The sequence below is a fragment of the Palaemon carinicauda genome, chromosome 23 (genome assembly GCF_036898095.1).
Source record: "Palaemon carinicauda isolate YSFRI2023 chromosome 23, ASM3689809v2, whole genome shotgun sequence".
NCBI lineage: Eukaryota > Metazoa > Arthropoda > Malacostraca > Decapoda > Palaemonidae > Palaemon > Palaemon carinicauda.
This window is the reverse complement of record NC_090747.1, coordinates 105,180,267-105,193,984: the sequence shown is the minus strand read 5'-3', so window position 1 is coordinate 105,193,984 and position 13,718 is coordinate 105,180,267. Positions and strand designations below refer to the sequence as shown.

The following is a 13,718-nucleotide window of genomic DNA, read 5'->3' as shown; positions in this document are numbered from 1 at the left end:
AAGCACAGTGCTCGAAACTGGTACACCACATTCCTGTAAACAAACCTCAGAAACGGTTGGGAATCCGGATGTATAGGAATGTGGAAATACGCATCTTGCAGGTCGAGAGAGACCATCCAGTCTCCCTCTCTGACCGCTGCTAGGACGGACTTCGTGGTCTCCATCGTAAATTTTGTTTTCGTAACAAAAACGTTGAGAGCACTGACGTCCAGCACTGGCCTCCAACCTCCCGTATGCTTTGGGACTAGGAAGAGACGGTTGTAAAATCCCGGTGATTGAAGGTCCGAGACTTTCACCACCGCTCCCTTCTCTAACAACAGAGACACTTCGTGATTTAGAGCTTGTCTCTTTGACTCCTCTCGATACCTGGGAGAGAGGTCTAGAGGAACTGTTACTAGAGGAGGTCTGCGTACAAAAGGTATTTTGTACCCCTCCTTGAGCAACAACACAGACTCTTGGTCTGCACCCCTCTTCTCCCAGGCCTGCCAGAAGTTGTTCAGTCTGGCCCCTACCGCTGACTGAGGACGTGGGCAGTCAGACTCTGCCACGGGAGGACTTGGCTCCTCTCCTCTTACCTCTCTTTCCGTCGGCACGAGAGCCTCCCTTGCTGGGAGCTCTGCCACGAAAGGGCGGGATAAACCTAGACGCAGGAGTCTCGATTCTGGGTTTCACAACAAAGGATGAAGAATGAGCTCCCTTGCGAGCAGAAGAAGCCATCAGGTCATGTGTGTCCTTCTGTACAAGCGAAGCAGCAATGTCCTTAATCAGCTGTGGAGGAAACAAGGCAGCCGATAAGGGAGCAAAGAGAAGTTCCGATCTTTGACAGGGAGTAACTCCTGCTGAAAGGAAAGAGCAAAGGGTTTATCTCTTCTTCAAGACTCCAGACGTAAAGGTGGAGGCGAGCTCATTGGAGCCATCGCGGATGGCTTTGTCCATACAAGACATAATAAGTAAGGACACATCCTGGTCAGCAGACGAGATCTTCCTACTTAATGCTCCTAGAGACCAATCTAAAAAGTTAAAAACTTCGAAGGCCCTGTATACCCCTTTAAAGAGATGGTCAAGGTCCGAGGAGGACCAACAAATCTTAAGAGCGTCTCATGGCCAGGCGACGGGGAGAGTCTACGAGGCTTGAGAAGTCACCTTGGGCAGAGGCAGGGACTCCCAAGCCGAGAACTTCTCCCGTGTCATACCAGACGCTCGATCTAGAAGTTATCTTAAAAGGTGGGAAGGCAAAGGCCGTCTTCCCCAAACTCCTCCTGGTAACCAACCAGTCGCCTAGAAGACGTAAAGCCCTCTTAGAAGAGCGAGAGAGCACTAGCTTAGTAAAGGCAGGCTTGGCAGCAGCTAAGCCTAGCGCAAACTCAGACGGAGGCGAACGAGGAGCAGCAGTAACAAAATGATCTGGGAAAAGATCCTTGAAAATCATCATGATTTTCTTAAAATCCATCGAAGGTTGCGCAGCCTTAGGCTCTTCTACGTCTGATAAAACATCCAAAGGATTATCAGTAGGAGGAGGATCAGCAACATCCTCATCTGAAGGAACCTCGTCCGACAACTGATGAGTCTCAAGCAAGGGAGAGACCTGCCTTGGTGGCAATGCTTGACAAGCAGAGTCCACACGCAAAGGAGCATCAGTAGCAGTCAAGGACGCTACGTCATGTAACTGCTTAAAGGACTGACCAGCAACAACAACAGGAGCGGGAGGACGCTCGACGTCAAGTCGAGACTGCCTTGACTGCCTAGATTGAGCAGTTAAAACAACTCTTGACTGCGGTGCTTGACGCTCAACGTCAAAACAAGTCAACTTAGCTGGTTGGCGAACGTCCTGAACGTCAACACGAGCATGCGGCAGCGGCTGAACGTCAACAAGCGGCTGAAAGTCAACACGGGACTGCATCGAGTGAGGCTCCAAGTCACGTGACTGACATGACTTTGTAACGTCAACGTCAACAGGACGAGCAAAGGCTCGTTTGGGCGGCTGACAACCAGGATCTCGATCAGCGTAGCGGCGAGGATCATCGTGAACCTGCTCAACGGAATACTCCTCCATAAGGGAGGCAAGCTTATTCTGCATATCCAACGGGAGTCGGTACGGGTCGAGACGATGGTAACGTCTGTGACGGCAAAAAATTGCCTAAACTAAGACTCTCGGAGCCCGTGTTACGCTTTTGTTTAGGCGGCGAGCAGTCTTCCGATGACTGCACAGGGTCAGAGCTGTCCCAATGGCTACAGCCAGGATGCTGGACCTGTCCTGAAGGGACTGACTTCCGCTTTAAGGGTCTAGAAACCTTGCTCCACGGTTTCTTTCGCGAGAAGCCTTCGGAAGACGAGGAGAAAACCGCCTCGCTCGTCTTATGGTAGGGGCGGTCTTGACGAGACACGCCCGTACCCATAGAGGGAACGTCTGTTCGTTGGTTATAGCCTCTCGTCCCCATAAGTCCTACGACATTACTTCTCCCTGGTGCCTGGGAGCTTGCAAGAGGTCTCGGACTAGGCGAACGACAAGCACGAACAGACGAACCCTCGGTCGCAACACTAAAAACACTTTGCGCACTAATCACTTTATCCCCACGATTTTCTAATGTGGCACTCTGACACTTTAACACTTTCACATCCGCCATGAGTTGATTACGGTCCGTAGCCAAAGACTCAACTCTCTCGCCCAATGCTTGAATGGCAAGCAACATATCCCGCATGGATGGTTCATGAGTGCTAGTAGAAGGTTCAGGCACAACTACTACAGGGGAAGGATTAGGTTCAGGGGCATGGGAGGAGGAAAAATCTAATGATCTAGAGGAACTTCTCCTCACCCTATCTCTCTCAAGCTTACGAGAATACTTATCAAACTCTAGCCAGTCGAATTCCGAAAGTACCACGCACTCATCACACCGATCTCCTAATTGACAGGTTTTACCCCGGCAATTAGAACACACGGTATGTGGGTCGAGAGAGGCCTTTGGAAGACGTTTGTTACAATCCCTAGCATTACATTTACGAAATTTAGGAATCGGAGAAGGGTCAGCCATTTTGAAAAGTCAAAGAAAATCCAAAAACAATCCAAAGTCATCAACAATAAAATCTATCCAAAAAAGGGTTCAAGAGTTTTAATTGAAGATAAAAACACCTGCACTGCGAAAGCTCAAAACCAAAAAGAAGTACTTCACCAAGAATGACGAAAAACTCCAGGTCAACAGCGAGTAATGGAATCAACTTGTCGACAAGACCGACAGAGAAGAACTGGAGCTGTTTACATGTATATGCGGTATCTGGCCGATAGTTGGCGCTGGTGGGCACACCCACAACCTTCATGGCGATCGCTCGCGAGTTTTTGTGTTTCTGTCGAGCCGTCCGAGACGTCAGCTATTATATATTCACCGGCTAAGTTTAATATTTAAAAAATAATAATAATAATAATAATAATAATAATAATAATAATAATAATAATGTTACCAATTAAATCTATCATGCCATAAGTGAGGTTTGAACTAAGGGCATACAGTGTGCAATTTGCCCATGATTCTGATAAAGGGCCACATATTTTTATGTTTAACTCAACAGAGATCCTCATTTATTTTAGAGCAACTGGCACTTCAGGCAAATAAATCCTCAATAATATGTTATTTTTATTAGTAAAATAAATTTTTGAATATACTTACCCGATAATCATGTAGCTGTCAACTCCGTTGCCCGACAGAATTCTATGGAGGGATACGCCAGCTATCACAATACTAGAAGGGGGTGTACTTACCAGCGCCACCTGTGGCCAGGTACTCAAGTACTTCTTGTTGACACCTCCTCAATTATTCCTCGGTCCACTGGTTCTCTATGGGGAGGAAGGGAGGGTCGATTAAATCATGATTATCGGGTAAGTATATTCAAAAATTTATTTTACTAATAAAAATAACATTTTTCAATATTAAACTTACCCGATAATCATGTAGCTGATTCACACCCAGGGGGGTGGGTGAAAACCAGTGTACAAGATTAAAGGATAGCTAAGTATCCCATATTTCATATAACAGTTATCTCAAATAACAATGAAATAATAAGTACCTGGTAAGGAAGTCGAATTGAACCGTTACTCTGCCTCTTTTTTAAGTTCGTCTTCCTTACTGAGCGCAGCGTTCCTCTTGGAGGCTGAATCAACCCAAAGGTGCTAAAGTATATAGGGTTGCAACCCCTACTAAAGGACCTCTACAAAACCTCTAACCCAGGCGCTTCTCAAGAATGAATAGACCACCCGCCAAATCAAAAGGATGCGGAAGGCTTCTTAGCCTACCGTAACAACCATAAAAACAACAATAAAAGCATTCAAGAGAAAGGTTAAAAAAAAGGTTATGGGATTAAGGGAATGTAGTGGCTGAGCCCTCACCTACTACTGCACTCGCTGCTACGAATGGTCCCAGGGTGTAGCAGTTCTCGTAAAGAGACTGGACATCTTTAAGATAAAATGATGCAAACACTGACTTGCTCCTCCAATAGGTTGCATCCATTATGCTCTGCAGAGAACGGTTTTTATTAAAGGCCATCGAAGTAGCTACGGCTCTTACTTCGTGGGTCCTTACCTTCAGCAATGCAAGGTCTTCCTCCTTTAAGTGAGAATGGGCTTCTCTAATCAGAAGCCTTATATAATACGAAACCCCGTTCTTGGACATGGGCCTCGAAGGTTTCTTGATGGCACACCATAAGGCTTCTGACTGTCCTCGAATAGGTTTAGACCTCTTAAGATAATATTTGAGAGCTATGACAGGGCAAAGAACTCTCTCTAGTTCGTTACCTACCATGTTGGAGAGGCTAGGTATTTCAAACGATCTAGGCCAAGGACGTGAAGGAAGTTCGTTCTTTGCTAGGAATCCGAGCTGAAAAGAACATGTTGCAGATTCGGTCGTGAAACCAATGTTCTTGCTGAAGGCATGAACCTCACTGACTCTCTTAGCTGTTGCAAGGCAGACGAGAAAAAGAGTCTTGAGGGTAAGGTCCTTGAAGGAAGCTGACTGGAGAGGTTCGAACCTAGATGACATAAGGAACCTTAAGACTACGTCTAGGTTCCAGCCTGGAGTGGATAGACGACGCTCTTTAGACGTCTCAAAAGACTTAAGAATGTCTTGAAGGTCCTTGTTGGAAGAAAGGTCCAAACCTCTGTGGCGGAGAACTGAAGCCAACATACTCCTATACCCTTTAATCGTAGGGGCTGAAAGGGATCTCTCATTCCTAAGATGTAGAAGGAAGTCAGCTATTTGGGTCACAGAGGTATTGGTAGAGGATATTGAATTGGCTCTACACCAGCTTCGGAAGACTTCCCACTTAGATTGGTAGACTCTACGAGTGGAAACCCTTCTTGCTCTGGCAATCGCACTGGCTGCCTCCTTCGAAAAGCCTCTAGCTCTAGCGAATCTTTCGACAGTCTGAAGGCAGTCAGCCGAAGAGCGTGGAGGTTTGGGTGCAACCTGTCTACGTGAGGTTGACGTAGAAGGTCCACTCTTAGAGGTAGAGTCCTGGGGATGTCGACTAGCCATTGAAGTACCTCTGTGAACCATTCTCTTGCAGGCCAAAGGGGAGCAACCAGCGTCAGCCGTGTCCCTTCGTGCGAGATGAATTTCTGCAGAACTTTGTTTATATATCTTGAACGGTGGGAATGCGTAAAGGTCGAGATGGGACCAGTTCAGTAGAAAAGCATCCACATGAACTGCTGCAGGGTCTGGAACAGGGGAACAGTACAGCGGAAGTCTCTTGGTTATGGAGGTGGCAAACAGATCTATGGTAGGTTGACCCCATAAGGTCCAAAGTCTGTTGCACACACTCTTGTGGAGGGTCCATTCCGTGGGAATGACCTGATTCCTTCTGCTTAGGCGATCTGCTGAGACGTTCATATTGCCCTGAATGAACCTCGTGACCAGAGTGAGGTTTAGACCTCTTGACCAAATGAGGAGGTCCCTTGCGATCTCGAATAGGCTCCTCGAATGGGTCCCTCCTTGCTTGGAGATGTAAGCCAAGGCTGTGGTGTTGTCTGAGTTCACCTCCACCACTTTGCCTAGCAGGAGGGACTTGAAGTTCAGCAGGGCTAAATGAACTGCTAGTAGCTCCTTGCAGTTGATGTGGAGCAATCCCTGTTCCTCGTTCCACGTTCCCGAGCATTCCCGTCCGTTCAAGGTCGCACCCCAGCCCGAGTCCGATGCATCTGAGAAGAGATGAAGATTGGGGGTCTGAATAGCCAACGATAGGCCCTCCCTGAGAAGGAGATTGTTCTTCCACCACAGGAGAGTGGTCTTCATCTCTTGGGTGATTGGGATAGAGACTGCTTCGAGAGTCGAACCCTTGTCCCAATGAGCTGCAAGATGGAATTGAAGAGGGCGGAGGTGGAGTCTCCCTAGCTCGACGAACAGGGCCAGTGATGAAAGGGTCCCTGTGAGACTCATCCACTGTCTCACCGAGCAACTGCTCCTCTTCAGCATGCTCATGATGCACTCTAGGGCTTGGCTTATCCTGGGGGCCGATGGAAAAGCCCGAAAATCCTGACTCCGAATCTCCATTCCCAGGTACACAATGGATTGGGAGGGAATGAGCTGAGACTTTTCTATGTTGACTAACAGACCCAGTTGTCTGATTAAGTCCAAAGTCCAGTTGAGATTCTCCAGACAGCGACGACTCGTGGAGGCTCTCAACAGCCAGTCGTCTAAGTAGAGGGAGGCTCTGATGTCCGATAAGTGTAGGAATTTTGCTATATTCCTCATCAGATGAGTGAACACCATAGGAGCTGTGCTTAGGCCAAAACACAGGGCTTGGAATTGGTAGACAACCTTTCCAAAAACGAATCTCAGGAAAGGTTGGGAGTCTGGATGAATAGGAACGTGAAAGTAGGCATCTTTCAAGTCCAACGAGACCATCCAGTCCTCCTGTCTGACCGCTGCTAGGACCGACTTCGTCGTCTCCATCGTGAACGTCTGCTTGGTGACATACGCGTTGAGCGCGCTGACGTCCAGCACCGGTCTCCAACCTCCTGTCTTCTTGGCCACAAGAAAGAGACGGTTGTAGAAGCCCGGGGATTGATGGTCCCGGACTATAACCACTGCCTTCTTCTGCACAAGTAGCGACACCTCCTGGTGCAATGCTAGCCTCTTGTCCTCTTCTTTGTAGTTGGGAGAGAGGTTGATGGGAGATGTGGTCAGAGGTGGTTTGAGGCAGAATGGAATCCTGTAACCGACCCTCAGCCAACTGACAGACTGGGCGTCTGCACCTCTCTTCTCCCAGGCTCGCCAGAAGAACTTGAGTCTGGCTCCTACTGCTGTCTGGAGATGCGGAGAGTCAGTTTTTTCCTTTAGATGTCTTGGAGCCTTTCCTAGACTTGCTCCTGTAAGAGTCTGGACGGGAGCTTCCTCGGCTGGGGGCTCTACCACGAAAGGGCGGGATGAACCTCGTAGCAGGGGTATCAGCCACTGGGGAGCGATAAGTCTTGGGGACTGAGGTAGCAACCTTAGACTTACGAGCCGATGAGGCTACAAGATCGTGTGTGTCCTTTTGTATCAGGGCAGCAGACAAGTCCTTAACCAGCTCTTCGGGGAAGAGGAACTTCGAGAGCGGAGCAAAAAGGAGTTGTGACCTTTGACAAGGTGTAATGCTGGAGGAAAGGAAGGTACACAGCTGTTCCCTTTTCTTCAAAACCCCTGATACAAACATCGACGCAAGCTCACCAGATCCGTCCCTAATGGCCTTATCCATGCAGGACATTAATAGCATGGCAGAATCCTTGTCCGCAGGAGAGGTCTTCTTGCTGAGGGCCCCCAGGCACCAGTCTAGAAAGTTGAACATCTCAAATGCTCTAAATACTCCCTTCAGTAAGTGATCAAGGTCTGAGAAGGTCCAGCAAACCTTAGAGCGCCTCATTGCAGTTCTCCGAGGCGAGTCTACCAGACTTGAGAAGTCAGCCTGGGCAGAGGCAGGTACTCCCAAGCCTGGTGCTTCTCCTGTGGCATACCAAACGCTCGCTTTCGAAGTGAGCTTAGTCGGAGGGAACATGAAAGAAGTTTTGCCAAGGTGTTGCTTAGTCTGCAGCCACTCCCCTAAGATCCTTAACGCTCTCTTAGAGGACCTTGCTAGGACTAGCTTAGTATAGGTGGACTTAGCTTGTTGTATGCCCAGCGAAAACTCAGATGGCGGAGAGCGGGGAATAGCAGAGACAAAGTGGTCTGGGTAAACCTCCCTAAGCAGAGCCAAGACCTTACGAAAGTCAATAGACTGTGGAGAAGGCTTGGATTCATCCACGTCTGACGAGGGATCCAGGTGTGCCGCCTCATCATCAGACGCCTCATCACCAGAGTGTAGCGAAGAGATCGGACAAGAATGCTGAACAGCAGAGTCAGAACGAGTAGGAACAATATTAGTGGTTTCCTCTTCAAGTAACTGTTGAGGGAAAACCTGAGGCTCAGACTGCAAAGGCTGAATAAAAGACGAAGCAGAAGGAAGGCGCATGGGTGGAGGAGGCTGACTCCTAGCATGAGTGGTTGAACCCAAGGGTTGCGCTTGCTGAGCTGTTGGCGGAAGCGGAGTAGCAAGTTCCTGTTCCTGTGGTGTGAGCGGAGCGCGATGAGGTAGAGGCTGCGCAGAACAAGGTAAATGTCTCGCAAGCTGAGGCTCCTGAGGCGCAAGGCTAAGGTGTAGTGGTGCTTGCCTTGTGGAGGGTTGAGCTCGCTGCAGCGAGAGCTGAGGAGACTGACTCATGGACGGGAGAGGTTGTTGTACCTCAACCGAGTGTTGCACCACTGGTGGAGCAGCAAGTGGAGGCGGAGGAAGAGAGGTATAATCCTCCTGATCCCATTGTAAAGGTTGCCTTAAAGAAGGCGGAGGCTGAACACCACTGGGAACAGCAAACTCAGAACGAGGCTCAACATCGTACGCCTGGCAGGTGGTACTGCGATCAGGCGGAGCGAGCGCAGGCGGAGCGAGCGCAGGCGGAGGGAGTGTAGGCGGAGGCGGAGGCGCAACACTCTCAGCCCGACACTCACGCATCAAGTCCGAAAGCTGTGCTTGCATGGACTGTAGAAGAGTCCACTTGGGGTCGGCAGAAACTACAGTAGGCTGAGGTAAAGCCTTAACAGTCGAGCTCTGTTGTGGCAGAACCTTACTCCTCTTGGGCGGAGTGCAGTCGACAGATGACTGCGGCGAGTCAGAGCTGAGCCAATGACTGCAACCTGGCTGAGCACTCGCGGACTGGACTCTGCGTTTAAGTGGTCTCGAGACCTGAGACCAACGTTTCTTCCCTGACAGTTGATCAGCGGACGAGAAAAAGACGGGCTCAATCGTCTGCAGGTGGGAGTGACGGTCTTTGGAAGACACGCCCGCAACCACCGAGGATACTTCTGTGCGCCTAACAAGGCCTGCCGAACCCTTATGCCCTTCGACATTGCTTCTCCCCTGGGCTTGGGAGCTTGCAAGAGGTCCCGGACTGGGAGGACGACTGGCTCGCACAGAAGTATCCTCACGCACCACACTGGCACTGACACTAGCACTTGGCACTGCACTGACACTAGCACTTGTCACAGCACTGGCACTAATTCCACCCACTGCACTCTTGACCTTAAGTTCCTTGACTTCGGCCATCAGAGACTTATGATCACTTACCACTGACTCTACTTTATCACCTAAGGCCTGAATAGCACGCAAAACAACAGACATATCAGGCGGAGGGCAAACAGTAGGTTCGGGGATAGCCACTACAGGGGTAGGAAAAGGTAGGGGATCATGAGGTGAGGAAAAAAGTGAAGAGTGAGAAGAACTCCTCCTAACTCTACCTCTCTCTAACTTAGTTGAATATTTCAAAAGACGGACAAATTCCAGTTCCGAAAGTCCGGCGCATTCCTCACATCGATTTTCTAACTGACAGGGCCTGTCCCTACAGTCAGAACAAGCGGTGTGAGGATCTACCGAGGCCTTCGGAATACGCCTATTGCAAGACCTACATCGTCTATGGGAGGGGGCTTGCGAAATGTCAGACATCTTGAATCCAAAGAGTTAGCCAAAGGGGGTTCCAAAATCAAGCAAAAGATCGTTAACCGTTAATCAGGACTATATAAAAGCTATCTAGCTAATATAAGAAGGTTTCCAGTAAAGCGACAGCCGAAATCTGAGAGAATACTTCACCAATTAGCCGTGAAAATACTCGAAGATCATAAGCGTATCCCAGAACGTCTTGCCGGAAGCACGACAGAGGAATAATTGAGGAGGTGTCAACAAGAAGTACTTGAGTACCTGGCCACAGGTGGCGCTGGTAAGTACACCCCCTTCTAGTATTGTGATAGCTGGCGTATCCCTCCATAGAATTCTGTCGGGCAACGGAGTTGACAGCTACATGATTATCGGGTAAGTTTAATATTGAAAATGTGCAGTATCAATTAGCCTATCTTTTTTTCTCCTGTTAATTTACAGAAAAACTAATTCATATAATTTTCACAAATTGCAGTCTACATTTGTTTCAACACATAATTACTGTACTTTATAATAATTATGCTTCCAAGCATTAGGGACCCGTGCAGCGATAGGTTTATATTATAACACTTCTTAAATAATTACAAAACTATTTTTGATGATTTTATAAAATTCATAAATTACCATGCTTATTTAGGACTTCCTACTTACAATAAAGCATAAATGCTTAAGGGGTTAAAATCAAACATACCTGGTTGCTTAACATTTCTTCGCTTCGTTTCGTAGAACTCTCTCTCAGAATATCTGGAACTGCATGCAATGCAGCCTCCTCAAGTGTCTGATGACGAGGCTGATCATCTGGGTTTTCCTCCGACGTTAAACCTTTACGCTTGGCTAAATTTTCTTCGATGTACTTTTGCCTAAAATATCACAAAAAGTATGAAGGTGAGCTAAGAATATAAGCAACTGAATTCAAAGCATAATTAGAATTATCATTGGCTATAGAATTCAAAACATGAAAAGCATCACAGGTACAATAAAATTTTTAACTGTTGTACAGCATAAACTGTCAGTTATCAATGAATTAAAGATCAATTGCTAACCAAAGTAATAAGCCATTACCACATAAGAATTAATTTCCATCATGATCATCTGCTATTGTACAAATACCCTGTACCATAAATAATTACTAAAACCTATCACCTTAATAAAAAATGTCAACTGAGGAAGCACTTACCGTACTATTGGATTATTCTTCCTTGGATAAAGAGTGAATGATAACCCTACATGATGTGATAATTCTCTCACCCAGCAAATTCTGAATAAAGTTTCCTTTCTTTCACTCTTAACTCTTTGATGCTCACTCAATTAATTAGTTGTTTGCTCCTGGTCTCGACATAAGGCCAAAACACCAGGTCCTGGCTATGAACTGGGGGCCACACCCAGTGCCAGGACCCAGGGTTTTAGCCATGGCACAGGGACACAGGTTCTGGCCTAGGTCCCATGCACTGACCCCAGGAGGGTGACACAGGGCAGGGAACCACTTAGGTGCCGTCTACCTCTTTCAAAAGAGAGGTGGTGTCACAAGGAACTCTATCCTTGTGACTGTGGCTGACCATCTGGATCTTCAGTCTCCTCTTCATCATAGAAAAGGAATCAGAATCCAAGTAGGATGAAAAGGAGGAGAAGAAGGATGAAGAACAGCGCACTCGACTCTACCTCCGCCTGGATCTCGCTCCTGGATTTGCAGGCAGAGCAGTCGAGACCTGCAAGACAGTCAACAACGACTATCACCCAAGAGAACCACATGGGTTACTCCAGTAGGAGCCACAACACTGGGGCACACTGTCACAGGGGGAGGGGGAGGCACACTCACAAGACCCTTCGTACCCACAACGAGAGGGGCTAGAGACACAACCAATGATCCTGAGGGAGGGCAACAACCCCAGATCCCCTGGCACAAGGGTTGTGGCCATTCCCACATAGGAAGGGGTAGGAATCACTAGGACTGGTAAAGGAATTGTGGAATCAAAGGGACAGAGCCAATCTAGGTCAATAATATCCCCTGGCCCCGATGGGGGCCTTGGCTTCTGACACCAGCTACCTAACTAACTTACCCGTCTTTTAGTGCTACATCGGGCTCCCTGATCCTGGGGGAACCATGACTCCCTTCACCACTTGCATCATTGGGAACGCTGGAGACACACGTAAGCACAGGGGGTATCAAAGAGGAGTAGCCTCAGCTACCAACTCCCTCATGTAACGGAGGGACTACCTGAAAGACCTAAGGAAGCCATGACTTCCTTAGGTCGACTCGTTGTCAGCAGACTGCCAGACAGCCAAGGGCAAAGGGTTCTAGCATCCAAAGAAGTCTTGAACATTAAGGGTTCCACACACAAATGAACTTGAAAACTCGCTGATTTAGATTTGGTCTTTGAACCCCTGCAGCATACTCCCCTGGGACCAATCCATGGGCACATGCACAGGGGAAACAGCAGCAGATGTAAACTCCCAAGGAGACAGAAGCAGTGAAAGACCCCACTGGAGTTTTCTTGCGAGTTACACAGTCCAACTCCCATGAACACCTCACTCGCTTCCTGCCCTCGGGGTGAAGGCTTATCACTGTACTGGAGACCATGGCCTACACTCAACACACAGGGATGCCTGCAAACAGTCATGCTCCCAAGCACTGAGGTAGCGAGTACCTACCACCGATTAGACCAACTGGCTGCTGATTCTACCCCTCCCCCAGCAAAGAGCTTCTTGCTTCCATTCCACAATTAACAACCAATATTCACTTCCTGAAAAAATAAAAAAAATTAATAGATGTGACATGAGCTGTCTGTACATCAATACAAGACAGCAACCGAAATAAAAGTGAAGGGCAGACCCGCACCCTCACCAGTTGGATAACCGCTTTTTATAAAATTTTAACAACCAATTCAAGCTTGTGCTGAAGTAATCTCCCTAATGAAATACTGCACTAGGGTTTGTATGACGTGTAGGAACAAATTCAGTACTGTACATTATATGTAGAGCACTAGCTGTACAAAATAATCTAATGAATAACAAAATATGTCAAGAAGTTTACTGTGGAGTAATTTTAATCAAAATACAGCAGAGTACTTACATTTCAGCATCTTCATCTCGCCTATTAGTTTCTGCAGAAAATGAGGTACCGATGCCAGTGTCGTAAGGGTCATCTACTTTTTTGGCATTCTTTATTAAACTTAAATCCAGCATCCCTCCACACTTTAATTTAAATGGATCATCCTATCAAAAGAAAAGAGGGAGAAAAATTCATTCCTTTTTAAATTTGAAATGTGAAAACCAACAAAAATTAAATTTTTCTTTAATGTAATTTGTATTTTTCCTGACTACAGTATACATACCAGAGTCATTTAATGGGAATGTGATTTCAGTGAAGCTTGAAGCTGGGGGAAGCCACGCCCAACTGTATATCATCAAGACTAGATTAGCAATTTTGACCGTTATGCTGTGACCTGTAAGATGGATGAGGTGTTAATTGTAACTTAAGGACTTGAAGTTTGTATAGTATAGTTAGAAAAAATACAAATTACTTTTAAAAATTTGCGACCTGCTCCTATACAAATACAAACCACCCCTCTTTAATAGGAAACTCATCATCAGCAAATTTCCAGTATAGTTAGTTCAACCTTCCCAAGAATTATCAGAGCACCATGTGATGTACATAAGCCAAGGTGAAGACTCCACTAACTTTGTAACGGTCTGTGCATAGATACTAAAGGCATTATATTAGCCTGGACTGATGACAC

At 47.3% G+C, this 13,718-nt stretch overlaps 1 protein-coding gene across 1 annotated transcript in view; it reads right to left on the bottom strand.

Annotated features, from left to right (window-relative positions):
- Positions 1-13,718, bottom strand: part of LOC137617342 (splicing factor C9orf78 homolog) — a 43,224-nt gene that overhangs the window by 9,652 nt on the left and 19,854 nt on the right. Inside the window, exons 3-4 of the mRNA XM_068347365.1 lie at positions 13,052-13,194; positions 10,673-10,841 (exon numbers count right to left, since the gene is read on the bottom strand). Coding sequence (XP_068203466.1) covers positions 10,673-10,841; positions 13,052-13,194 — 312 coding nt within the window. The remainder of the gene's footprint in view (positions 1-10,672; positions 10,842-13,051; positions 13,195-13,718) is intronic.